Raw genomic sequence first — 25677 nt, 5'->3', positions numbered from 1 at the left:
GACGACAGAAGCATGGAGGGGAGAAGAAGGAGGCGAAGGCCCAAGGTCTCGAAGCAGCAGAGACATAGATAACTTTATTGGGTGGATACGCGTATGCTTAGGCCATAAGGTTGTTGGTGCTCCGATTCTCTAGTGCCAGTTTTCTTCGTGGCTTTGTCAGAGAAGAAGTGGGAAACCGAGACCGAAGTGCCGTTCGCCTGGGGGCGCCGGGGCTGTGCTACTTTGATCTTTTCCCCCATTCCAAGTTCCCCAGCAACTATAGTCAGATAGAGTAAGTAAATACGTGTAATCTGCGGTGTCTGACTGCACAGCAAAGAGAGGAAAAAAGTGTTCGCACCCGTGAACCGAGACCGAAGGCATTCTTACACAATGCGCAGCGGGCGGCTGTGTTGAGGTAGGCCCGACACTATGGGAATGAGTATCGAAATTTCTTTCAGGATACGGTCAATACGTGTAAATGCGAGATGCTACAGAATGCGAGATGTTTGTATATAGATTGACTGTAATCCGGATGTTGTTGCCGTCTTCTTTTCAATACAATACAATCAACACAACCAACACCATTATCACCATCATCACCACACAAACAGTCTCTCGATCTCGACTTTGAATATTTCTCATCAAAGACCATCCGAACCAACACCAACTCCAGTCCTCCTCCCAAACCTTCACAATGGGCCTCTTCGACTCCAAGCTCAAGTTCCCCATCCACATGGTCCAGCTTGCCCTGGTCATCGCAGCTCTCAGTCTCTCAGTGGCACGCATCTTCCTCCCCAACCGCCCCAGGGGTAGATCCGGTACCATGGCTCTCGGCATGGTAAGTCTTAAGCTTCTTTTACCCCACAAACCAAGCTATCAACTAACACAAACTTTCCTCAACTCCAGGCCGCAAAGTCTCTCATCATCATCGCATACCAAGTGCTCACCGAGCACGTCTCCTCCTTCAAGCGATGGGCTAGCCTGAAAGCCAACCTCATTCTCAACGGCATGGAAGTCGTCTTCTGGGCCGCGGTCGCCTACATGGGCATCCAGGGCAACACACAACAATCCTGCATGGGCGTCAGCTGCACCATTGGCTGGATCGTCGTCGTCATGGGCATCCTCCTCAGCATCGTCGCCGGCTACGCCACCATCATCGCCTGGCTCGACTTCCGCTACTTCAAGGCCAACGGAGTCCGCCGCGGATCCATGAAGCAGACCGCCCTCGGCAGCAGCAGCGACAGCGAGGCCGGCCAGTCCGCCGAGCGCATCGAGATCCAGCAGCAGAGCAAGCCCCAGACTTCCTCCCCTGCTCCCCGTCCCGCCGTCGCCCCCGTACATTTCAACAACAGCCAGCAGAGCAACCAATACGACGCACCTCCTTACGGCCAGCACTATGCTCAGCAGTACCAGCAGCAGTACCAGCAACAATACCAGCAGCAGCACCCTCAACAATACCAGCAGAGCCAGCAGTACCACAACCAGTACCACAACCAGTACCAGTACCAGCAAAGGCAATGAGTTGGAGGTGATATGGACCTTTGAATTGAAGAGGACTTTCTGAGCGATTCAGCATTTCCAGCGGGGCGAATTGGGATGGGATTACAAATTTCATTTGTTTTTGGTCTTTTTCACAAGCGAGTATAATACAAAGAGACCGGGTTGGTCTACACAGTCAAGGGATAACGGCGTTCAAGTTAGAAGGGAATTATGGAACATTAGACCAGAACATCTGGGCTTCTTCTTTGTAAAAGCCCTCGGGGCATAGAGAGCGCCTCTGCAGAAGCATGATGGCAAGTGAATCGATTTGAGTTTGAAAGCATTTTTGACAATCACAAATCGTGACTTGATCAGCCAACAACAGCGATAATAGTATTCTACTCACGGGTCATACCGGTACTTGGACTGACACTACAAAGGGATGGGGAAGTCATTTCAAAGTAAACAGGTGCTGTAGAACAGGAAAAAGAGAAAGAGATGGCACCCCAATTCCAAAATCGTTACTTTCATTGTAGCAATCACAGTCACTTTTTCGAATGTTTGGTTCTAGAGCCGTCCGGGCGTCCAAATAACAAGTTTGAAATCTTGTCTCCAAAAGGCACCACCGACGAGGGGACTTCTTGACTCTGGTGTCTCTTCAAAGGCCTACGGCTGTAGGAACGAGGAGTCCTTGATTGGTCATCCACATCTCCACGACCCGATGACCTGCGCCTGGACGACGGATGATCCCGAATCACCTTCCTCAGCTCCGCCCTAGTCAAGTTCGGCCCCTCCAGCACTTGGCGCCGCAGCTTGGCATCGGGCTTGCCGCCAGGACGACTCCTACCTCTCGCAATGATCTCTCTCAGCGGTAAAGATTGTAGCTCAGCCGGTATCACATCACTCACCTGGCTCACATCTACCTCAGACCCCTCAGGTCGATATCCAGCATCGTAGAAAAGTCCAGCTAGTTCGGGATACGCATCTGTAAAATCATACCAGAAAATAGGGTTGCTGATGGCGGGTGCGCTCTGCGCATTGAGAGTTTGCTTTGGACTGCCGTCTTCGATGATATTCTGCAACAGCCAGACCAGGTCTACTGCAAGCTCATCCAGGAACCCCTCTTCCTCTATATGCCTGTCAACAACATACGAAAGCGCAATCTCGTTAACCAGAGCCGGCATGGTCAAGATGGTTGTGGAAGAGGAGTCGTCACCGAAACAGAGACTCACAGTTGGCAGCGTCTCAAAGCTGCGCTCAAACGCCATGGTCCTCATCTTCACCGGCCACACCTGACCTTCTTCGTCGGAGACGCCGAGGGTGTCTGGTTCGCCTGGGTAGTTGAGCATGCCGCTGGTAGCAGCTGCCCAGGCCTTCATGACCTCTTGGGCGTAGGCCGGGCAGATGATTGTGACGTAAGACACGGAGCGGGTGTCATGGCCGTATGCTATCAGCGCCGCGTCGCCGCAAACAGCATACTGTACGTGTGAGAAGGTGCTCCCGAGACGTTGCAGGACTTGGTAAGTTGATGCAGGGCTTATGTCGGGTCTTGGGATCGAGGGGCTGGGGACCTGCAGGTACGATTCTGATGGAGATCCTGGGGCTGCGTTGGCTTCAGAGCCATGCGGTTTACTTGGTGTGTTAGATCGCAATGATTGACTCTCACTTTGTTCAGACGTTTGCGAGGTGGACGAGGCCATGTTTCTGGCGGGACCGTGACAGTGGCTGGATAGACGTTTTAAAGCTTCAATAATGGGGAACCGACTTCGATGCTGACAGGATGCCTTATCTGTCAAACCTGGTGGACTTTCGAGCGGGAAATCGAAAAGACCTGTCGTAGAAGCTGTCCGCTGTGTGCGGTTTCTCGAGAAGCGGAGGCGGGTTGACACGGGTAATCGGAAAACAGACCACAAACGAGAACTCTTGTCAGTTTGGCGTGACTTCATGCCGTGAGGATACAATACAGGGAGGCAAGGAAATGATGTTGTCAGGAAAATAGGAAACGGGTAAATTCGGTGATGGGTCCTCTTGATTTGCCTCTAGCTGGAGTTTGGGATGAGATGAAGCCAAGTTCTTATGTAGATGTACGGGAAAAGCCTAGAAGCGATGAAATGCTGCGAGCAAGTTGTTGTTTGGTTTGTAGGTAACAATGGGATTGAGACTTGGATCTGTGTTTCTCGGACGTTCTGGGACTGTAAGAGAACAATGCAATTTCGCATGCACTTCGCCTTTGAGCACGCCGCAGTGCTTTTAGCTCGTGGATCAAGAAGCAACAAAGGCGTCATTCTTCCGTAGCCCGGTGTCACCAGAACAGACATAATTCCAATGGCGCCTGGCGCAGGGCTTTTGGAGGGGTCGATGCTTGGGAAGTTGTACAGACAAGACTTCATTCATGTCATGGGCCAAAATGTTGAGTTCATAGTCGTCTTATGCCTGGCGGGTCCTCTAGATGTTGCGTTCCCGTCCACCTAAACGCCTAATCATACAGTGCTGGCAAAGTCCTTGTATCCCGCCTTAGACCGTCCCTGAATCATAGCTTGACCCCCTCACAACTCCTCTTCCACGTCCATCGAGTCACCGTTTGATTGATCCTTGCCGCCCGCCGGTCCGTCCTTTTTGGGCATCGTCGCTTCTTTGTCGATCATCTGTCTCGAGACGGACACGATGTTGTCCTCAATCAGCTGCTGGCCGACATCCTCCAAATGCTTCTTGGGGTCAAGCTTGCCGACATAGCGGGTCTTGAGCTGGTCCTTTGTCAATTCGGTTTCTTCCTTGACGCGCTTCTCATAGCCTTCCGCAAGGCTGACAAGGCGCTCCAAGCGCTCCTTGTTGCATTCGCCCTCGTGTCTGAAGTCGTTCATCTCCAATGCCTCGGTCCAAACGTGCTTGTGCAGGTTCATGAGCATGTTCTCCTCGAGCGCCGTCTTTCGGTAGTTGATGCCGATGGAGTAGTAGTGTCTGTTGAGGCCGTGGATGAGGGCCTGAATTGAGGGTTTGTTGAGGTGGCCCAAGTTACTCGTGCTTTGCCGGGGCTCTTGACCAAGCATAAGAGACTGAGGGTTGATGAGGCGGAAGGCGTCGATGACAACCTTGCCCTTGACGGACTGAATGGGGTCGACGACGACGGCGACAGCACGCGGGGTAAGCTGCTCGAAGGACTGCTGGGTGTTGATATCGACAGATGAAAGCCAGCATCCAAAACCGGGATGGGAATGGTACCATCCAACGACGGCCTCGGGTCTGTTTGCAATATGTTTGTCAGTGTCTGCGACTGCGATATGGCTAGGGTAGGGATGGCGGGGTCTGAACGCACCTTCCGGTTTGTCTCAACATGTCCATCATCTTCATCTGGAAAACAGGGTCGACGGCCTCTACACTAACGCCGGTACCACTTTGGGGCATGGCGAAAACATCCACCACGCGTACCGTGAAGTCGTCGACGAACTCTCCCAGCATCAAACCCATGACTTCCATGGGAACACCAGCGCGGCCGTGTCGCAGCATCTTGAGGAGGGCAAGGGAGGAAATGTAGACGGTCTCGGAGTTGTCGATAAGCTGTGTGTTGTCCTATAGTACCGCGTAAGTATAGTGTTGCGAGGGCGTGGGCAATGGGAGCTGTCAAGGCAGCTCGACAGGGTGGGATGCTCTTACCGTTCCGGGTTGGCTGCCCAGGCCGCCGAGGCCCTGGGACTGGAGCATGTTCCTGAAGCGCTCCATTGTGATGATGTGGACGTTGATGAAGATTTAAAAGTGAAGTTTTGAGCTGGTGTCGTCAAAATGCTGTCGCGGAGGGAGATGTTCGTGGCGGTTTGGAGGGTCGTAGGTTGTGGTGATGGAGGCGGATGGAAGCAGCTGGGTCGTGGAGTTGAGTGGTGTTGACGACAGCTCTGAGCAGCCTGGCGAAAATGGTCCCGGCGGCGGAGCTAGCCTGGTCCGGTACGTACTGTCCGTGCCTGGCTGACAAACAGTCACGTGCTTGGCAGAGCAGTCTCAGTGTGGGAAGGAGCTCGCCGAAACTAACAGGGCTATTCAGCTTATTCTGATTCCGACTCTTAATGAATCAAATCGGACAATCGAGCTGATAGTGGTGCAAGTTCGCTCGATCTTTTTCTACTGATATTTCAGTTGTGAAAACCCATTGTTGGGCGACTTCCCATTTGTGCAGTTTGAGATGTTGAGGTGTAAGAGGTCAAGCCACAATGATGTGCCGCATTCGGCTAGACTGACTTGCTAGAGGCCACCAGCCACATTCCCTGTCGTCCCCTCCACTGCGTTCAGGCCCCGAGGATGAATTCATCATCTACCCTTCACTGTACACCTCGTCTGGTCGGCTTCTCATGCTTGCGGCTTCGAACTAGGCAAGAATTGCACTTTATACGAAGAAGATAATGCTTGGAAATCAGCGATTCCATCCCCGAGCGATGGGAACCTGAGGTCCGGTCGTCGCGCAGATGAGAAATCGACGTCACCTAAAACCCCGGCAATGATGATGGCGCCCCATACCATCCACTCAACTACGCACCCTGCCGCTACTCCACGTCAAGTCAAGGGTGTATTTGTCGCCTTCACGGATACTAAGATCCTCATCTTTCACAGTCACAACGTCTCATCTTCTCGGCGCTGAAGTGAACCCAGCATTTGCAATATATCAACGTCTGCTGCCAACTTCACGTGCCACTGACTCAATCGAGTAGCGGCTCAGCGATTATCATGATTCAATGCCCGGCTTGCGAAGGATATCCATGCCAGCCTCCAGTTTACCATCTTCCCATAACACAGCACGGCGTCATCACCGAATCCCAAATGGGTCGATGGGACGAGGATACCCAGAAACTGAGCCAACCATCCACCATGAATTTGAGTTCCGTGACTTCAAACAAACAGCCAGTCCGTCTGAAGAAAACAACAGACGAGGCTAGACGTATTCGGAAAGACTGTCTAGATCGACATGGTCGGAGAAACACAAAGCCTCGAGAGCTGCAGGGAACGAAACGCCTGGAAAAGTGTGCTCTCACTGGACGCAATATGATAGGCGCGACAGTCCCGAACATCGACCCGCGGCGGTCGGATCTCCTGCGCCGAACCTGCAGAGAAGAACAAACGGGACAGATGGGCAAGAATGGTGATCCTCATCGCCGAGCCAAGAAAATATCGCTGTACGCACAACGTAGCGATGTCACCTTCAAGATGCCAACCCGAACCTTGGGGAAAGCCACATCTTGTGATTCGTGCCTCCGCTTACTATTGAAAACATCGTATAGTCCTACAACCAGAAGACTCCACGACGTCATTGTCCGGGGACGCAGCGCAGCATCGCGAGATTTACGCTTTACAAATTACGAAAGGCGCAGGATAGAGAGCGAGTCATGGTGAACTCAAAGAAGACGCCCATCTTAGGTGTGCTCGTCGCTCCGTGATCCTGGCACACGCGACAACTCTGCTCCTAGCTCCAACTCAATCATGGGCGCTCCCCAGGCGACGTATGATTGAGATTGGTGTGCCTTGTTCCCGGGATTGTCAACACTTGAGCTTGCCTTGCTTCTTCGCTCCCATGCCATTCCTACCTATGGTCTACTTCACTACAACACCAAATTCCAACGTGAATGGTGCCTTGCGATCTCAAGCAGCGACTTCTGGCATCAGTAGACCATGATCTAAGATCCCTTTCTTGCGGGCTTCAATGTCGCATTTCATAGGAAGCACGTAGCAACATTCGAACACCAACCGAAGGCATCTCCACAAGTAAAGGCCCCCGGTCACAACATCACGCGGCCGAGCTGCTTTTGGGGGAGGGGCCAAATTGAGACAAAGGACGATGGACTCGATAGCTGTAGGCGATGAAAAGGCAGCGACTCCAGGTATCCCCCCAGTGGATCCGACTGAGACGCGACAGCCTCTCGTAATCGGCATGACAGTCACGGCACTATTCCTCTCAACTTTCGTCACGGCCCTTAGAGTCCACGTCCGCGCTTTTCTGTTGAGGAAATGGGGCTGGGATGATTCAGCGTTGGTGGCATCTTCTGTGCGTTCACAAACCCGAGATGGCATCAAAGTCGACCACTGACCGCTGACTGTTCGGAACCAAGGTTCTTGTCTTCATTGTTGGACTTCTGATGCTCATAAGTAGGTTGCCTCTATAAGGCCTAAGGTGGAAGATCGCGTGCTGATTAGTTGGACGATACAGATACTCACTTTGGCGATGGATTACATCAAGCTTCTTTGCCTAGGGACAAGTTCCTCAAATCTCAAGAGGTAGTTACAGCGCGGTTGTAAGCATTGAGAAGAAAGGAGAAGCTCACACGACATCCAGATCGCAATCACGGCCGTCGCCATCTATCAAGTCGTGCGTCTCCCTGGACTAGTCCTACGAGGGCGGCACAAGCTGACGATCTAAATAGGCCTACCCATTGATCAAATCAACCTTTCTTCTTCAGTACCGGCGCGTCTTCCCATTACCGGCCTTCCAAAAGTTATGTAATATCTTCTTAATCTTTATAATCGCCTTTGGGGTATCGCAGGTGGTTTCAATCTGCCTGGCCTGTATCCCACTCAAGAGCCTCTGGGATCACACAGTACCCGGCCGATGCATAAGACTTCTCGACTGGTGGATCATCGGGTCGTCGATAAACCTCTTTACCGACATCGTCATCTTCCTCATGCCAGTGCCGCTGCTGCGGACAATCCGCCTACCCATGAGGCAAAAGGTGGTCCTAATGGCGACGTTTGGACTCGGCTTCTTGTACGTCTTCCTCTGCCAGTCGCCATATGCTTTATCGGGGCCTCCGCTGACATGTCTGGCAGCACTTGCGCGATCTCAGTCATCCGCCTCACAACGCTGAAGAGCTCATCAACATCCACCGATGCAACATACAACACCGTCATTGCCGGAATCTGGTCAATAACAGAGCTAAGCTGCGCCATAATCTGCCTCTGCGTCCCGACCCTCCGCCCTCTACTCGGCGGGCAGAACTCGAGAGCGCGACCGCCCTCCTACCTCCGACCCAACATCGAAGAGAGCGCCGATACAGAGCTCTACACGCAGTCCGACGGCGACGGCGGGGTAAAGAGCAAGACGAGGCGCTCACGAACCGATTCGTGTGAACACCCGACCAGCGACCACAGAGAGATCTATCACGACGTGGAAGCCGGCGGCGGTCGAGCTCCGCATCCGCGGATAGATCTTAGCGACGTCCCCGGGATCCTGCCCCCTCCCGCGGTGCACATCACACCGTATCAGGACTCGTCCCCATACGAAGACTCGCCGCAGCGAGAGACGACGATACCCCTAACGAGGGTCGAGACCGAGGAAGGCGTACGGTTCCTATGCGTCGACGGTCCCGAGGCAGAACTGCCTACACCACTGAAGCCTCCACCGCGGCGGCATACCGACCGTGGACCCAGCCCGGAGGATGGAGGCTACTTTGGCGCTGTCATATGGGACGCGTCAGGTCAGCCGCGGCTTCCTGGCGTGTCTCCCGTGGCGTCGAGGAGCAGCTTGGTTCGGGATAAAGGGGATTCTGACAAGCCTAGCTAGCTGTGATGAGGAATGATGAAGGATTTTGGGTTGCTTCTTGGGTGATTGGATTCTTCGATGATTACAGGGATACTCAATCATATCACATCATCACTGGTACGGCGTTTCGGGATAGATCCAGGGCGGCGCTACAGAAGTTTGGAATTCAAGGACTATGAACAATTGACGTAGGACATTGACCGTAGATAGCTGAATGGAGAACCTGAGATAACCCTCGAAAGTAACGTATGTTTGTATTGTAAAAGGCTAGGCAGCAGAAGCCTGGACATCTTACAGTGAGAAGACCACCCGTTGCTTCACGCGTGTTGGATGTTGGGAACTCAATCAATATGAGCGGGGTCGAAACATCCTGCAGCAGGATTCGGGTGTTCTATCTCGAGAGAGAAGCTGGAAACCCGAGGAGAGGTCTTCCGGCATATCGTCGCATCAGTATAATTTGACAGCTATCTCAACCAGAAGGCGTACTTGTAGAATTACAGAATCACTCGGCGAAAATCAATCATCTGCCACACATTACTCAGGTTAACTGAAATCGCTACTGGCAAGGTACTACTGCGCCTTGGCTATCTATAATACAGCCGGCGATCTCCTCCCGCCGGAACAATACTTTGCAAGGAGTGTATGAGAGTATCACCGAAAACCACACACAAACAACAATCCCAGAGTTCCATGCTAAGAAATCCCCTCAAATACCTATCCTTGAACGCCCGATACTCTCGCACCCCTCCCGCGAGCGTGCTGACTAGAACCCAACGTTGCATCATAGGTGGTGTGCCGCATTTCTGTTTTTTGCCACCGCGGAAAAGAAAAGGAACAAGGGGCATCTTGTATCGCTATTCCTTTTTGGCTTCCTCCTCGGCCGGCTTTTCGTCAACCTCCATCTTGTCTACCTCGGGCTCGGCGGCCTTAGCCTCTGGTTTCTCGGTAGTGTCCTTTTCTTTCTCTGGGGTAGTTGCTTTGGCTTCAGCAGCTGGTTCTTCGGCTGCGACCTCAGGCTTGGACTCGTTAGCCTCGGTGACCTCAGTCTCCTTGCTCGCCGCCGTCTCTGTTTCCTTGGCAGATTCCTTGGCAGCGTCGGTGGCTTCGGTTGTCTCTGTCGTTTCAGCGACGGGCGGCTCAGTTGCAGGGTTGGCAGAAGGCTGGCGTGAAGGAATCTTCTCCGTCTTTTCTTCTTTCTCGGCTACCGGGACGGGTTCCGCCTCGACTTCTTCCTTCTTGATTGTGGTTGTGCCCTCCTCGACATCCGCCCCGTCTTCCATGCCGACATCACCATCCTCATCGACAGCATCCTCTTTCGAGGCCTCGGAAGCGGCCTCCTTTTCTGGAACTGTCTTATCGGATGTGTCTTCGGGTTCGGCGGGATTCTCAAGAGTAATGTCGGCATCCACAATCGGCTCGGCGTTGGGGGCTTCTTCACCCTCGGGAGCACCGTTCACGGGCGAGGGCGCCCCACTGTCGACCTCGCCTTCAGCCTGCCGGTAGTCACCAAAGGTGCGCTTCTTGGCATTCCGAGGGCGCGTCATGCCATTTGCCTGGTCCATATCTTCGTCATCGCTGTCCTCGAACTCGGCTTCGTTGCGTGTGCGCTGGTCCCATCGGCGTTGTGTCATTCGGTCGTCAGCGTTCTCATCTTCGTCCATATCGTTTAGCTCCGCCTCCTCCTCGTCCGTCATGCCACCAAAGGGTTGGCGAGGCACATCTTGCATCTGGACGGAAGGGGCAGGCTGGGTATGTCTCAGGTTGTCGATGACAGCGGCCTTGATCTTCTCCAGATATTCGAAGCTGTTGGAGTTCTCCATGTTCGATGGGCGGACGTTCAGTTCAAAATCGGGAGCATAGTACTAAGATGGGGTTAGTTCATCGTTGCTGGCGGGCGACAATGCGAGCAAGGAACCTACTTCGTAGTATTCGTTGTAGGGAAGCGTCTTGGGAAGGTGCTTGCCAACGAGAACACCAGTCTCAAACGCCCATGTGCGAGCGACGTTGCGCATGGTGTATCCACCACCACCCAGGACCAGGGTAGGCAAGCCGAAGCTCTTGACGTATCCAACGCAGTTGGCGTGACCCTCCATACTAAGGTTGAAGCAACCCAACCGATCGCCGGACAAACTGTCGCCGCCACATTGCAGTACAACAGCTTCGGGTTGATAGAATTTCATGACGTGCTCGATGACTGGCTCGAAAATTGACTTGTATGAGGTGTCGTCGATACCATCGCGGAGGGGAAAGTTGACAGCGTAGTGCTTGCCGGTGCCGATGCCAATGTCGCGCAGCTCTCCAGTACCAGGGAAGTACTCGCCGTATTTGTGAAAGGAAACGGTCATGACTCGGTCGGTCGTGTAGAATGCTTCTTCGACACCGTCGCCATGGTGGACATCGATATCGATGTAGAGGACGCGCTTCTTGAAACGCAGCAATTCGAGGATGCCGAGGACAATGTCTAGAGATGATTAGCAGGTAATCCAGGAATGTCACCAAAGGGAATCTACAGTACCGTTGACGTAGCAGAAACCACTGGCCTCGCTCTTTTTGGCGTGATGAAGACCACCGGCCCAATTGACTGCAATATCGCACTTTTGACGATTAAGACGGGCAGCACCCTCCATACTGCCGCCAGCGCTGATGCCGCAGAACTCAAAGAGGCCGTCAAAAACGGGGCAATCATCTCCGACGTTGTATTTGCCCTGTTCCTTCTGGTAGGCGTCCATGTTGTCGGGAGTTACCTTCTGGAGGAAGTCGATGTACTCGTCTGTGTGGAACTGGGTCATCTCTCCCCTTGTCGCAGGTTTCGCTCGCTAAGATTATCGTGTTAGAAGCCATCGGGTCGCGAATTTGGAACGCATGACATACGTATATCTCCATGTTCTTGAATAAATCGTAGTGCATGATCAAGCTGTGCGCGAGGCGTATGCGATGGGGCTTCATGGGGTGACCGGTAACATAGGCATAATTACCAATGTCGGAATCGTAGAAGTAGGCGACTTTCTTCGGCGTCGCGGAGCCGTTGGCCAAGGCCACCGAACCAAGTTGTGACATGGCGTCGGTCGGCGATCTGTTCGCGATAGTGATGTCGTCGGCTATGTGTATATGAGGACCAGGCGAAACGGATTGTGGTGGGCGGTAGGAGGGAAGGATTGGGAAAAAGGTGAAAGGTGTGAAGGCTGCGCGTGGGAGCTCTGATCGGCTCGGCCCCAGATTTCCCAAGGCTGCGCGGGACATTGGCTGCAAGCCAATCAGCGTGTGCGATGACATACAAGGATGCATCCACGGAGACCTATGATTATCCAATCGGGTGAGCCATGGCCAGGTGACCTGGGAGGTGTTCAGCGGAATTCGGCAATACTAATAGTCCGCTCAGATACCCACCCGGAGGCGGCATGGTCTGGTCTCGCCGCACTTTAGTGGGTCCTCTTGGTAGCTCGGCCGGCGTAATGTGGAGTTGAAGGCCGGATGTGTTGCCCGAGCCGGATATGTGACTCGACTCAGAGTACCTACTTGAGTGATGGCGGGGTCTTGAATTATCATACTAGGCACGTGGCGCAATATGGCGCGCCACAGTAGTCCTGTCTTCGGTGCCTTGGATGGCTGCCCACGATGGACCAGGTGCACCACTTCATGCGGATGAGCATGCTTCGAGAACGATAAACGGCGTCTACTTCGACTTGCGCCAATGATTACCTACTAATTAATGTGATTTTACTGACGTAGAAAACGAAGAAAAGCGAAAGGATTTATTTCAGAGCTATGAGAGATACGCTATCCGTATAGCCCACGTGGAGCCTCCTGAGCTTTTTTCCATCCAGAATAAATTGCACGAGAGGCAGGTATACTGGCTTCCTTCTGAGTTCAGTGGTTCCCGGTAATTTAAGCCTTTCTGCTCGTAGCAGGTTGCCGACCTTCCTTAATCATTGTCTCGGTGGTCACCATGATCTGATTTTGATGATTTCCCTTGTTTCTTTGATCCCTGTGGCCCATTTCTGGGTCGGCTGTGATGTGTGCGTATACCGAAGGCATGCTGCCCGACTGATTGGCGTTCATATCGTTGAGTACAAGCTCTTCAGTGCTGACTTCTCTTTGTCCACTCTTGAGCTCCTTGAAGGTTCCGCGTCCCATGCCTGAGGAGGAGCCGTATCGATTGTACGCACTTGTCTTGTTGTGGGCGGACGATAGTCCCGCACCCGGAAGCCACTTGGACAGAAGGGGTCGGATGGTCGGCAGAGAGGCACATATGATGGAAGTGTTGAGCTCGATGCCGGACCAGATTGCGGCGCCAATATTTTCCCATGGTGGGTCGTTACTTGAGACGGCTGTGCGAAGGGTGAACATGCGATAGACTGAGATGATGCAGACACTGTGGTAAGAGCCCAAATGTCAGCGAGCGAACCTTAGGTTATAACGTTGGTCGTCTCAGTGTAAGGCAGTCAGACACAGTAAGATAGAGGGAGAGGGGGAAAGAAGTTTGCGTTGACACTCACAAGAAGCCAAGACAGAAGATACCGAACAACATAGCCTTCTGCTTTTTTGGAAGTTGAAGCCGGAGAACGGATGGCAAAGGGATGCAGAAGATCATGAAGTCCGTCGCTAGACTCATAGCGGATGAAAAGTACCAGATAGGTAGCGTGTCGAGGCAGAAATCGGCGGTGCTGGGCATGATAATGGCAATAGGCAGGCAAGAAAGCCCGAGAAGTGTGGCCTGAACACATGCCCAGATCACCACGTATACCATTGCCCAGAAGCAGACTCTCTGAACTACTTTCGACACAAACACACGCCGATACTGGAGCAAGAACGAAACCTTGACGACGTTCATTCCCATGTTGTAGTGGAGAATGACGATGAGAAGATACTGCATACTTCTGAGTTAGCGGTCCCTAAACAAACGATGGACGACTCCGTCTGGCGTCGATGGGCTCTAGAATGTGTGCATGCATACCTTTAGTTGCTCCATAGTCTCCTCTGCTGAGACATTCTCAGCATGTCTACCCATGCCATATTTCACTTCTAAGATGCTCAATATCGTTAACCTTATGTCTCAGTGCACTGCTTGGAGTTGAAACTCGAGGCAACCCGTACCAAAGACTGTGCCAATTCCAACCACCAGAGCAAATAGCTTGATAACACATCAGCATCTCCAAGAGATGTCAGGATGATTTCAGTTCGGCTTACCATGGCGATCAACATGGTCCAGTCATCCTTCCCAGCCGTTTTCAAGAGAACCAGGCGGGTGTAGAGCCGAAGCGAGAGGACCGCGGCCGACGCAATGACAAAGCCAATGGCAATACCATTCACAAGAGGGCCATTCGACTCGGTTCTGATTTCATGGGTTCCGTTGTTGGCCATGACTGCGGGTGATGTTCGCCAGCGGATCGAAACGAGCAGCGGAGACTTAGAAGTCACCAATCTGGATCTGAGAGTCCCGAAGGAACGGGCAGATCGACTCCCGAGAAATAACTTTGTGATATAAAAGTTCCAAGAGCAAAATGGAGAGTAATCCCTCCATGTACTGAAGGTTGACCGGCTAGAACGGATGCCATTTCACAGGCGGCGGAATGTGTGTGACTGTGACGAACCCTCCACAATCACTGAAGCGAGGGACAAGAAAGGCTGGCCCGCTGGCTCCAGGGGTCACGTCTGTATCGCGGAGATAGTAGATATCACCGCAAAAGGGACATGCAGGGTCCGTTAGAGGAAGTTCGTCTCATCAATGTTTCCTGGTAGGGTGGCAGTTGGTTCCTCCAGAGCATGGCCCACAGACCAAAAAACCAAGAAACACTGACGAAAGGTCATCCCGTTGCAGGTGGTGCCGTCTATGGTAGCTTCAATGGATTTAGCCACCGCAAGAACCCAACAAGTACAGTACATTTGCTACCCTAGTATCAAACATGGTTCGTTGCTTTCATCGCGACCGGGCAGGTCTTGCTGTGCCGTAGCAATGCATAGTCCCAGCCTAGAGAGGGATATCTCGGCCCCTGCGTCACTGTCCCGAGGCTTGTCCGGCCTCGAAATGAGAGAGGAACGAGAGATAGGGGGAACATCGGAGTCTTCCCATCACTAAATCGATCTTTTGATAATCTCGTTTCTCGTCAATTTCTTGGGTTCATCATGCTCTCCAACAGCCCAGGGGGTTGGACCTGGCCTTTAGAGACCTAGACTGCTCATGCTAGGAGCGGTTCACAAGACATCGGCGATGAAAGTTTCCTCACTTCGTTAGCCACCACACAGCGTCTAAAACCGGTCAAGACCTTCCAGATGTCAGATACTGGCTTCCTGCTTCGCATGCAAGTTTCGAGCTAAGATATCAAGTCCAGAGTCGTGGCTTGCAAGAAAAGTGGCACGGACACCTCCTATCCAAGTCATCATCGACACTTGACATGAGCAAGGGCTCCGCAGCATGCTCAGTGCCAAGCAGCTTGGATCACTGTTAACTGAGCAGCATTGTCCGGGGAACGTTACCCCTCCCAGGACTTTTCGTAGTGTTCCGCGTAAGACGTTGTCCTGGGTCCCAGTTCCCAGGGTACAGATGCACTACAGTACGTACACACATGCCTCGATGGCACCTTGCCAACACTGTCAATGGTATTAATGGTGTTGGTGTCCTGGCTTGGCTGTTGGAACCAATCACTAGGTATGATGTCTGCAGTATCCGAACCAGGACCCTGGTCCTCGAAACCGGGCCAAGTTACCAGATGTGGACAGAAAAAAGAACGGCCTTCGTAAAACAGGGGACTCGATCATTCTGCATAGCATTAACTTAGCCTAATACGCACAAATTGTGATTGTTTTTCGGATAGTCTGCTGAAGAAATGCAACGACATCACAAGACTTAGAAGGATAGTCCGGGAGGAGATTCCAGTCTGGTCACATCAAATCAAAGATTCGATTATTTGGCGCGGTCAATCCAAGTGCATGGGCTTCCTTACGTCGGACGTAACATCATATGAGGGGGAAGTCTTTCCCCGGACCCGCCTTTTCAGGATCGAACGGCGGTAACTCCGCGTCTGCTAGCCAGACCTTAGTATCAATCTTATTCGAACTGCTTGTGCATCCATCGCCAGGGCGTGTGAGTAGCCCCGCCAACGCCGCCTTGCCACCATCGGGCGCATTTTGCACCACAAATCAAACCTACCGGCACGGCTCATCCGGAATTGCAGACCTGACTTTCTCCGGCGTTCTGGTGCTGTACGGAGTAGAATTGCCATGTTGTTTATCATGTTGTTTGTGTTGGAAGAGGCGCACAGATGAGCGGGGCTCTCGGTGCCACCCGCCCACTCTCGGATCACTCCCGCGGATCGGACCAAGAGCACCCAGCCAAGACTTTTGTGTTTGTGGTGTTCCTGATCAGACGAACCGTGACTTCTAAGGACCTAGGAGTTTATCGAAGATTGGCTGTTCAAGCGACATATGCTGCTGCGTTTTCTGCACTGTGCCAGCGTAGCCTGCTGGCGTTGGAACTATAGCACAGCCTACCATCATCAACAAGGTCTTGCGATTACGTGGTTCATTCGTATATTGAAGCAGTCCCAGAATCATACGACTTCATTATATTGTACGCGATTAAGTTACCAGATATGGAATGGCAAGGTCAACATCACCGGACACACTCAACTAAGGAACCGAGTCTGGACTAGGGTCAACTACCCCCTGTCTTTGTTGGTACCTTAACATGGTACATACACGCAAGAGCAATGAACTTGCGCTTTTCATTGCGTGTCAAGGTTAATGGGTGAGCACTCTTTCCTGGTTGGTCAACGTCGCACCCGAGATTTCCAGGGGACTCCGGAATGTTAGTTCAAGGTTGCGTTTTCCATCATCAAGGATCTAGATCGCCGGTTTTGGTTCAGCGAGGGAGCGCATGAATAATCTCTGCGTAATGCAAAGAAGTGGAGGGGGTCCGTCAACGAGATATTCACTGATCAGAACGAGGTAAGTTCCCCGGTAAATAGCCTGCGAAGGTTAGAAGTTGGATGGGAGCCGCAGTTACAAAACAAGGCGCTTTTCCGCCCGATCACGGCTCCAACGGCACCACTTAGCATCGAGCCTTCGTTGGACCAAGCCAAGTGAGCGATTTTCCTTCGTTTATCATTGCATTGTAGAAGATGTCGTTCCTCAAGATGTGGCCAGCGTTGATGTTGCTCAGTGTTGTTTCCTCAACTGCAGCTCAATCTTACGACTACGTAAGTCACACTTCGCGTCGAATTTCCCGACAAGGTTCTTGTATGTGCTTACATATGAGATAGATCATCGTAGGTGGAGGTACAGCAGGTTCAGCTTTAGCTACCCGCCTGAGTCTTGGCCTTCCTGATGCTCAAATTCTGCTTCTCGAGGCTGGCCCATCTGCTCTGGACGAGCTCCGCATCAATGTACCCGGTCTCAGAGGCTCGATCTTAGGCACGGAATATGACTGGAACTTCACTTCAATCGATCAGAGCGCTCTCGGTGGCCGTCAAATTCCCGTCAACCGCGGCAAGGTTCTGGGTGGCTCATCGGCCATGAACTACCTTTGCTATGACCGTGCCGCTGCGGCCGAGTACGAGGCCTGGGGTGAGATGGGTAGCGAAGGCTGGTCTTGGGATGTCATGATCGAAGCCATGACCAAGTCGGAGAACTTCACCGGCTCCGACAAGGACCCTCGTGGTCGCTCTGGTCCCATTCGTAACACTTACAACCGCGTGGTGTACGACGTGCTCAACACATGGCAGCCAGCCGGAACGGAACTCGGCCTTCCCATCAACGAGGAAGGTAACATGCACGGCAACCCAATCGGCATCATGTTCCAGGGGACCAACATTGACAACACCGACTACTCGCGGTCTTACAGCGCCAATAGCTACCTTCCACTTGCCGGGTCGAACCTCGAGGTGAAGACCAATGCACAAGTCATCAAGGTCAACCTTAACGAGACTTGCAACAACGATTTCACTGCCACGGGTGTGACACTGGCCGACGGTACCGTTTTCAACGCTGCCAAGGAGGTCATCTTGTCTGCTGGTTCCATCCAGAGCCCTGGTCTGCTCGAACTATCAGGTATCGGCCAGACGGCTGTGATCGAAGCCGCCGGTGTTGAGCCTCTCATTGACTTGCCCGGCGTTGGTGAGAACTACCAAGACCACATCCGCACATCCAACGTGTATCGTCTTAAGGATGAGTTTGACTCTTTCGATGCTCTCATCTTTGACTCTAGCGGTGCCAACGCCACTGCTGAGCTGCAAAAGTGGATTGATGGCGAAGTGTCTCTCTACGACTACACGACCGCGGCGTACGGGTTCCTTAACTGGGCTCAAATTGACAGGAATGCTCAAGCCGAGATCATTGCTCTTGCAGAGGCAGAGTTTGGCAACAGCACCAACCCCATTGATAAGAAGAAGCTCGAGTTTCTCAAAGACGACTCCGTCCCGGACTATGAACTCATCTTTGACGCAAACTACGTCGGCGCGGCCGGATACCCTGGTTCCGGCAAGTTCATTACCATCTTCAGCACCGTCATGCATGCTCTCAGCCGGGGCAATGTGCACATTGATCCCACGAGCCCTACCGGCAAGCCCGTCATCGACCCTAAGTTCCTGAGCAACGAGCACGACATTAAAGCCGCCGTCGAGGGCGCCAAGTTCGCGCGCAAGATTGCCGAGGCGGGGCCCCTCAAGGCCGTCTGGGAAGTTGAGACGGAGCCAGGTCCGGATGTTCTGACTGATGATCAGTTCCGTGACTTCGCTGTCAACACGGTCACGAGCTTCTACCACCCGGTCGGAACCTGCTCTCTTCTCCCCAAGGCTGAGGGCGGTGTTGTCGATGCTGATCTGCGGGTCTATGGTACGCAGAACCTGCGAGTAGTCGACAACAGTATTGTGCCAATCATTGTTTCTGGCCACATTCAGACGGCTGCGTATGGTGTTGCCGAGGTGGCGGCTGCTAAGATCATTGCAAGTGCTATTTGACGGGACTTGTGTACTGTAGGGCTTTTGCTAGCTTCCTGCTGTTCGCCTGGAACGAAACAATCAGATATTTACTTTATGTAATACCCAAATTCCTCATGAAAATATAAGTACATACAATCGGTAATGAAGCTCGCTGTCTGCGAGAACAAGTTGCCGATCTCTTCTCAACAGCCGTAGCCCTACATGCATCGTGCTATAGCCTATTTATACCCGGTGGGATAGAATATTGCGGAGTTGAAGTATCTGTTCGAGCAGCCGCAGGAGTCGGAACCAGAACAAGCCGACTCCGTTGCAATTCAGCCATGCGCGCTCTCAGTGTCTTCTCTGTGCTGATCATGGTTCAGGTGCATAGGCCAGGAGACCCGGCAGGAGGTCGTCGATATGACAGCCCTCCAACATATCAGAATTGAGTATCAAGCAGTACCGCTGCGAAACAGTGAAGGCCGAGGTCCCGTCCAATACCTGATGTCCGGTAAATCAGCACTGACTAACTAGCCTAGGTCTCAAGTAATTAGCTTGCTAGTATTGCAGTCCAGTAGCGCAGAGACATCGGGGATGGACTTAGTCTCCGCTCCCGCCCCGATCTTTGTCGGCTCAACTACATACTCCGTTGGAGCCTTCCGTTGTGGAGTCCCCCGACTCAAGACTTTCGATTTGGCTTCTCTCCGACCAAGAGGACTGACCTAGGCATGCTTCTTATTTTCTTATTGCAACAAAACGAATCTGCCGCATGACCATCACCTTTCAGTTTAGACCGGGATGCAAGACATCGATGTTCCATATGCCATTTCACATATAATATACTAACTAGGCAGTCACTTTTGATCTTTACCACATAAGAACTGAAATGGAAATCGCAATCATGGCGGACATGCTGGATACCACCATTCCCATACGATGACTGGCCGTTCTGGTCCCCTTCACCGCGGTCCTGCCAATTTTTTACATCCTTTACCAAATCATCCTGCCAAAGCCTATACCTGGCATTCCATACAACAAACACGCCGCAAAGAGCATTTTCGGTGATATTCCCGATATCAAGAGAGAATCACCCGGTAACCTGCTCAGTTGGATAGCAGCGCAGTCCCGTCGCCACATCAGTCCTATTTTTCAAGTCTGGCTGGGGCCTCTCACGAAACCCACTGTAGTTATCGCAGACTTCCAAGAGGGTCAAAACATTCTTCTACGCCGAAAAGAGCTTGACCGATCCAGCTTCATGAGCAATGTCTTATCCGGTGAGGCGAAGTCTTTCCACATTACACTAAAGACCGGGCCGCAATGGAAGGCTCAACGCCGTTTACTTCAGGACTTGAAGACGCCGGCATTTCTTCACAGGGTGGCGGCTCCCAACATCTATAAGAGTGCTTTGCGCCTTCTGGATCTCTGGAAAAGGAAGGCGCATCTTGCTGACGGGAGGGCCTTTTCCGCAGAAAATGATGTCTTCTAAGCTGCTCTAGATGCCGTCTTGGACTTCGGCTTTGTCGACGCTGCTCCTATGAGGGCTCTGATACCTGAAGTTGAATTATTGGTATCGATGTCAGCTGCCAACGTAATGGCCGAACAGAACTCCCAACACGACAGTGACGTACCTGGTCAACGAGAAAATCATCTCGCACCGCTCTTCCCCGACGTACACTCGGCCTCAGCCCAATGACTGACCACGCAAGCTTCGTGTTGGATTGGCAAGGCAAAAAAAGGGGTCTAGGTAGACGGTTAGGTAGGGGAGGTAGGTAGGCAGTCTGGGCCCGTGCAGACGGACCCTTCCACCTACTTACACCCACTGAGGGATCGCGGGCTCTGCCCACGATCTTCCCCTTCTACATACGCGCAATAGACCTACCTCAACAATTGACCTCGTCGCGACCGAAAGGTCTGACCTGCCCACGTGTATACCAACACTTCGGGAACCCGATCATTGCTACACCGCCAACGATTTCTGCCGTCTGCAGCGTTGCATCCAGGGTAGGATGGATAGACGCAACTTGGAAATTCCAATCCTGCAGGCATCGGAAAGATCCAAAACTCAATTTCGGGCTGTTGACAATGAGGAAAAGCACGTTAAGTCTACAATTGACTTGATGGTGCGAAGGCTGAACAGTGTCATGGAGAAGGAAGGTCACCTTCTCCCTGACTGGATCGAAACTATGAGAGCTGAGGTAAGAAAAACTTGAAAAGGAACGACGCTAGATCACCTACTGACCTAATACTTTCTCAATCTGCCGGCTTTGTTGTTGCTGGGCATGATACGACGAGCACCACCCTCTGCTGGGGCATCAAGTTCATTGCGGATGACCAGGCAGTTCAGCAAAGACTTTTTGACAGCATTCGGACCTTCCACATCGCAGCAAGTAGTGAGGGTCGTCTTCCTACACACTCTGAAATTTGCGACGCGAACATACCGTACCTCGACGCAGTCATTGAGGAGATGCCTCGGCTTGATCATACAGCGACCAGCCAAGATCGAGAGTGCAAAGAAGATACTGTTATCTTAGGCCATGTCATCCCCAAGGGTACCACCGTCATCGTCCCATACAAGGGTCCAAGCTATACTGAGCCGGGATATGAGATTGAGGAACGCCTGCGGAGCCCATCCTCGAGGAAGCAGCCACCGATTTTGGTTCCAGGGTCTGGGACTCCCATGAGATGGGCATGTTCAAGCCGGATCGTTGGCTTGTACGGGATGAGAAGGGTAATGACGAATACAATGCTTCTGCTGGGCCAACCTTGCCCTTCGGCCTTAGACTTCGCGGTTGCTTCAATCGAAAGCTGGCATATTTGGAAATGAAGCTTTTGATCACCCTCTTGATCTGGTCATTCGAGTTCCAAAAGTGCCCAGAGAATTTGTCGAGTTATGGGGGTATTACAACCCTTACACGGAAGCCTGTGCAGTGCTACGAGCGCCTGAAGATTCGCTGAGATTATTGTACGCTATTTTATGTAGTAATACTTTTTTCAAGTACCTAAAAACCAATACTGCTCATTGCATGATCTCTTTTTTGCAATTATGTCAATGATTAACATGCTCAGCAATTGACCTGCCAATATTTTAAATTACCTTAATAACTATTAATATACCTATTATAGGGATAGTGGTCGATTAGTTCGAACCGTAGGTTCACGAAGTAGGTTAATTAAACTATTTAATCTTTTATATAAAAATAGAAAAAGGAGGTTCTAACTATAAGTTAAATAGGCTATGATTATTATAAATATAGCCTATAAATACCCCCTATACGGGCCCTTTACCTCGAAGTCGAATTAAACTTCTAATTTAATATTAACTATTTCTTTTTTTTTTTTTTTAATTATAATAGTTAAAAATATAATTTAACTTCTAGCTCGCTTATTAAGCCCCCTCTTTTTTTTTTTTTTTTTTTTTTACTTTTTATATATAACTTATCCTTTTATTTATATTTATATTTTATTATTATTAATAAAGTACTCGAGCCCTTTATTAAATATTACTTTTATAAAAGTATTTATTAAATTATCGTCGCTATTAATTTAACGGATTTCAAGGATCTTATAGCGTTTATATAACTATTAAAGGGCTATAATATTAATTATAAACCTCTTTTTTTTTATAATACCTAATTTAACGAAGTATTTATATAGCGAATACGAGTTAATATAAATAATTATAAAGATTATAAAAAGAATAAATCTATTTATAATCTTTTTAAACGTAATAAAAATTATATAGGTAATATTAACTTTATTAACTATATTATAAACTTTTAATATAAATACGCTTTTAATAACTCGCTCACTTTTTATTAATAAATAATAAATTATATTACTTTAAATTATAAAGTCGTCTTTATTTAAAGTTTTATTAATAAGGATAATTATATAACTTAACTAGAATATTAAGTTATTATTATTAATAAAAAATCTATTAATAAAGATATAGAGCTTTATTAAAACTAAGTTAATTAGTTAATAAACGAGCTTTTATTTAAGATTTTTATATTATTATTAAAGCCGTTAATTAAACGTTTTAAAATCCTATTCTATAAACTCTATAGCCTGCGCGGCTTTAGCGTAATTAAAAGTAGCCTCGGACTAATATATATTTATAATATAAGCTCTTTATATAAGCTTAGCTTTATATTATTTATTATAAATAGAGGATTTTAAATTAATAAATATAATCTTCTCTTTTTACCCCTTTTAATAAAATATTACTTTCTTACCCTTAATTATAAAGGTCCTTTTATTAAAAATTAATAATATAAGTTATAAAGACCTCTTTTAGTTTAGTTACGAATTTTACTTTTTTAAGCTCTTCCTCTTCCTTTTTTATAAACTTAATATTTAATAGTTTTAAAATATGATCTATTTATATTTTAATAATATTAAAAGGGTTATTTACGTATATAAAAACTAATAAATAAGGGTCGTAAATTAACGTAACTATTAATAATTAATTAATATAGAAGTTGTAATAAGTTATTTATTAATAAGTGCCCGATTTAATAAAGCCGTATAATAGCTTAAATACTTTAATAATAATACTTTTTAAATACTTACTAGTTATCTCTTTCGGGAAATAGGCTAGGATTTTCTTTATAAACCTAGTCGCTAATTATATATACGCTTATGTAATATTACGATTCTAGATTTAATATCTTTTTTATTATAATAATACTATTAATATTATTATAAAATACTAGTTATAGCATTAAACTATAAATAATTAAATAAGTAGCGTCGCTTTTTTAACGTTACTATACCCTTAAATAACGTACTTCGATTTTTTATATAGTTAAGGAGTCCTTTTTTTTTTTTTTTACGAACTATATATAATTTAAAAATATAAAAGTTTATTATTACGGCTAGCTAGTTATAATAAGTATATTAATAAAAGTTAAAGTTACGAAGGCTAAGTAAATAGTATCGTAGTCGTAAATAGCTTTTTTAAAGCTATATTTATAAATTATAAAATAAATAAGGCTTTAATAATAAATCGTAATTTTATTAAAAGGGGTTTTTAATAAAAATAGCTAAAAGCGATTATAAAATCTAGTACTAAGTTAATTATTAAAAAGCTATAAAAAGTCTATTTTTAAGCCCAGTTTAAATCTATATTATATATAAGTCTTATTCCTAAATATATTCTTTATAATATCTCTATTTATTATTATTTAACTATTTACTAAACGGTCGTCCGTTTTATTTATTTATAATTATACGTCTTATTTATTTATAGGTATCCGTTCTTTATTTTATTATATAATTATAATTACGTAATTTATTTATAGTTCTTTTATCCCGCGAGGGGTCGTCCTAAGTCCGTTACCTCTATATATATAATATAGTAGCTACTATAAGTTCTATAGAGTAAGCCTTAGCCTTATTATATATATTAGGTTATAATATTTATATATTTAATTAAGTTATAAAAGATAAATCGGTAAACTCCTCGATCCCGTAATATATCTATTTTAATAAAGTCTAATTTTTTATATAGCCTTTTTATAATTATAATTATATTATCTTTTTATAGTTTAACTATAAGTATAAAGTCGGCTTTTTTTTTTAGCTATATAGAATATATTAATTACTTTATTATTAATAACGAATTACCGGATTAATACCCTTTATTAAAGTCTTTTTTAATATTTTAATAGTAATAAAAATATTAATATATTTTACTCTCTACTTTTTTCCTTTTTTTTATTAATAGCTTCGTCCTTATTATTTACTTATATTATTATAACGATTTCGTTAAAAATAATTTCTTACCCCTTATTATATAGTTAAGGGGATTCCCTTAGCTCTTCTTCTTTTTATTAAATTAAAATCTCCTCGCTAGGATCAGTATAATAAAGTCGTACTACTATAATCGATATTTTTAATAATTAGTCCCGATCTTTAATAATAATATATAATTATTCGTTAATAGAGATTAATTTATATAGTTTAAATTATTATTTAGCTATTTCTTTTTATATTTTTATATTTAAATTTAATAATATATCGAAGTTAAGGCTAATATATTACGGCTAGCTAGTCGTAATAAATATATTAATAGAAGTTAAAGCTACGAAAGCTAAATAAATAGTATTATAGTTATAAATAGCTTCTTTAAAGCTATATTTATAAATAGTAAAATAAATAAGGCTTTAATAATTAATTATAATTTTATTAAAAGGGGTTTTTAATAAAAATAGCTAAAAATAATTATAAAATCTAATATTAAATTAATTATTAAAGAAGCTATAGAAAGTCTATTTTTAAGCCCGGTTTAAATCTATACTATATATAAGTCTCGTTCCTAAATATATCTTTTATAATATCTTTATTTATTATTATTTAACTATTTACTAAACGATCGTCTATTTTATTTATTTATAATTATATATCCTATTTATTTATAGGCATCCGTTCTTTATTTTATTATATAATCGTAGTTACGTAATTTATTTATAGTTCTTTTATCCTAAAAGGAGTTATTTTAAATCCGCTACTTCTATATATATAATATAGTAGCTACTATAGGTTTTATAAAGCAGGCCCTAGCTTTATTATATATATTAAATCGTAATATTAGCTCCTCCTTTTAAAAGTCTAGTCCCTTAGGCTTATAAATAGGTCGCCTATTCCTAAGTTAAGGAATCGTTAAATATATTTTTATTTAAAAATATATTAATATAATATTAAATCGAATTAAAAAATTAAAGTCTTAAATAGCTATGTCTCGTTATAAACTATTATATATTATTCGTTTTTCTAACGAGGGTATAGAAA

General features: G+C 47.6%; 9 protein-coding genes across 9 annotated transcripts; 5 read left to right on the top strand and 4 right to left on the bottom strand.

Annotated features, from left to right (window-relative positions):
- Positions 1-551: 551 nt before the first annotated feature.
- Positions 552-1500, top strand: BDZ83DRAFT_742668 (uncharacterized protein; the record flags this gene model as incomplete). Its single annotated transcript, XM_060513117.1, has 2 exons — positions 552-817; positions 886-1500. The coding sequence occupies exons 1-2, from the start codon at positions 674-676 to the stop codon at positions 1498-1500; spliced, it is 759 nt and encodes a 252-aa protein (XP_060362475.1). The 5' UTR covers positions 552-673.
- A 356-nt stretch (positions 1501-1856) lies between these two features.
- On the bottom strand, positions 1857-3158 carry BDZ83DRAFT_721378 (uncharacterized protein; the record flags this gene model as incomplete). Its single annotated transcript, XM_060512380.1, is given in 4 exon segments — positions 1857-1930; positions 2129-2342; positions 2367-3021; positions 3040-3158. The coding sequence occupies 4 exon segments, from the start codon at positions 3156-3158 to the stop codon at positions 1857-1859; spliced, it is 1062 nt and encodes a 353-aa protein (XP_060362474.1).
- Positions 3159-4004: 846 nt separating this feature from the next.
- Positions 4005-5175, bottom strand: BDZ83DRAFT_653895 (Mov34/MPN/PAD-1 family protein; the record flags this gene model as incomplete). Its single annotated transcript, XM_060510664.1, has 3 exons — positions 4005-4698; positions 4772-5025; positions 5110-5175. 3 exons carry the CDS (start codon positions 5173-5175, stop codon positions 4005-4007), a joined length of 1014 nt encoding a protein of 337 aa, XP_060362473.1.
- Positions 5176-6019: 844 nt separating this feature from the next.
- BDZ83DRAFT_418633 (uncharacterized protein) lies at positions 6020-6954 on the top strand. Its single transcript, XM_060502968.1, has one exon. The coding sequence runs from the start codon at positions 6169-6171 to the stop codon at positions 6829-6831; it is 663 nt and encodes a 220-aa protein (XP_060362472.1). The 5' UTR covers positions 6020-6168; the 3' UTR covers positions 6832-6954.
- A 340-nt stretch (positions 6955-7294) lies between these two features.
- On the top strand, positions 7295-9404 carry BDZ83DRAFT_418628 (uncharacterized protein). Its single transcript, XM_060502967.1, has 5 exons — positions 7295-7581; positions 7643-7710; positions 7769-7801; positions 7857-8197; positions 8260-9404. Exons 1-5 carry the CDS (start codon positions 7572-7574, stop codon positions 8990-8992), a joined length of 1185 nt encoding a protein of 394 aa, XP_060362471.1. The 5' UTR covers positions 7295-7571; the 3' UTR covers positions 8993-9404.
- A 5-nt stretch (positions 9405-9409) lies between these two features.
- On the bottom strand, positions 9410-12240 carry BDZ83DRAFT_628935 (uncharacterized protein). The gene is made up of 4 exons (XM_060508737.1): positions 11843-12240; positions 11487-11787; positions 10891-11432; positions 9410-10833 (listed from the first exon to the last, which is right to left on the bottom strand). Exons 1-4 carry the CDS (start codon positions 12209-12211, stop codon positions 9826-9828), a joined length of 2220 nt encoding a protein of 739 aa, XP_060362470.1. The 5' UTR covers positions 12212-12240; the 3' UTR covers positions 9410-9825.
- A 616-nt stretch (positions 12241-12856) lies between these two features.
- On the bottom strand, positions 12857-14332 carry BDZ83DRAFT_754338 (uncharacterized protein; the record flags this gene model as incomplete). The annotated part of the gene is made up of 5 exons (XM_060514468.1): positions 12857-13343; positions 13468-13838; positions 13926-13993; positions 14066-14102; positions 14159-14332. 5 exons carry the CDS (start codon positions 14330-14332, stop codon positions 12857-12859), a joined length of 1137 nt encoding a protein of 378 aa, XP_060362469.1.
- Positions 14333-16816: 2484 nt separating this feature from the next.
- Positions 16817-18924, top strand: BDZ83DRAFT_794315 (GMC oxidoreductase; the record flags this gene model as incomplete). The annotated part of the gene is made up of 3 exons (XM_060515809.1): positions 16817-16915; positions 16970-17166; positions 17230-18924. Exons 2-3 carry the CDS (start codon positions 17089-17091, stop codon positions 18922-18924), a joined length of 1773 nt encoding a protein of 590 aa, XP_060362468.1. The 5' UTR covers positions 16817-16915; positions 16970-17088.
- A 302-nt stretch (positions 18925-19226) lies between these two features.
- BDZ83DRAFT_721373 (cytochrome P450) lies at positions 19227-21840 on the top strand (the record flags this gene model as incomplete). Its single annotated transcript, XM_060512379.1, has 6 exons — positions 19227-19268; positions 19898-20285; positions 20373-20509; positions 20874-21080; positions 21203-21541; positions 21583-21840. The coding sequence occupies 6 exons, from the start codon at positions 19227-19229 to the stop codon at positions 21838-21840; spliced, it is 1371 nt and encodes a 456-aa protein (XP_060362467.1).
- Positions 21841-25677: the final 3837 nt, after the last annotated feature.

The sequence above is a fragment of the Colletotrichum acutatum genome (assembly GCF_030867785.1).
Source record: "Colletotrichum acutatum strain CBS 112980 chromosome Unknown BDZ83scaffold_79, whole genome shotgun sequence".
NCBI classification, from domain to species: Eukaryota; Fungi; Ascomycota; class Sordariomycetes; order Glomerellales; family Glomerellaceae; genus Colletotrichum; species Colletotrichum acutatum.
Note: the sequence above shows the minus strand (reverse complement) of the source record. Positions and strands in the feature narration are given on the sequence as shown.

What these genes read in the sequence shown, in the direction of transcription:
- BDZ83DRAFT_418628 (XM_060502967.1), top strand. An exon ending in CCGTCGCCATCTATCAAGTC is followed by an intron (nt 7,802 to 7,856) that starts GTGCGTCTCCCT and finishes CGATCTAAATAG; the next exon opens with GCCTACCCATTGATCAAATC. An exon ending in ACGTTTGGACTCGGCTTCTT is followed by an intron (nt 8,198 to 8,259) that starts GTACGTCTTCCT and finishes CATGTCTGGCAG; the next exon opens with CACTTGCGCGATCTCAGTCA.
- BDZ83DRAFT_418633 (XM_060502968.1), top strand. Translation starts at nt 6,169, where the DNA reads ATGATTCAATGCCCGGCTTGCGAAGGATATCCATGCCAGCCTCCAGTT.
- BDZ83DRAFT_628935 (XM_060508737.1), bottom strand. Translation starts at nt 12,211, where the DNA reads ATGTCCCGCGCAGCCTTGGGAAATCTGGGGCCGAGCCGATCAGAGCTC. An exon ending in TCAAGAACATGGAGATATAC is followed by an intron (nt 11,788 to 11,842) that starts GTATGTCATGCG and finishes CGATAATCTTAG; the next exon opens with CGAGCGAAACCTGCGACAAG. An exon ending in TGGTTTCTGCTACGTCAACG is followed by an intron (nt 11,433 to 11,486) that starts GTACTGTAGATT and finishes AATCATCTCTAG; the next exon opens with ACATTGTCCTCGGCATCCTC.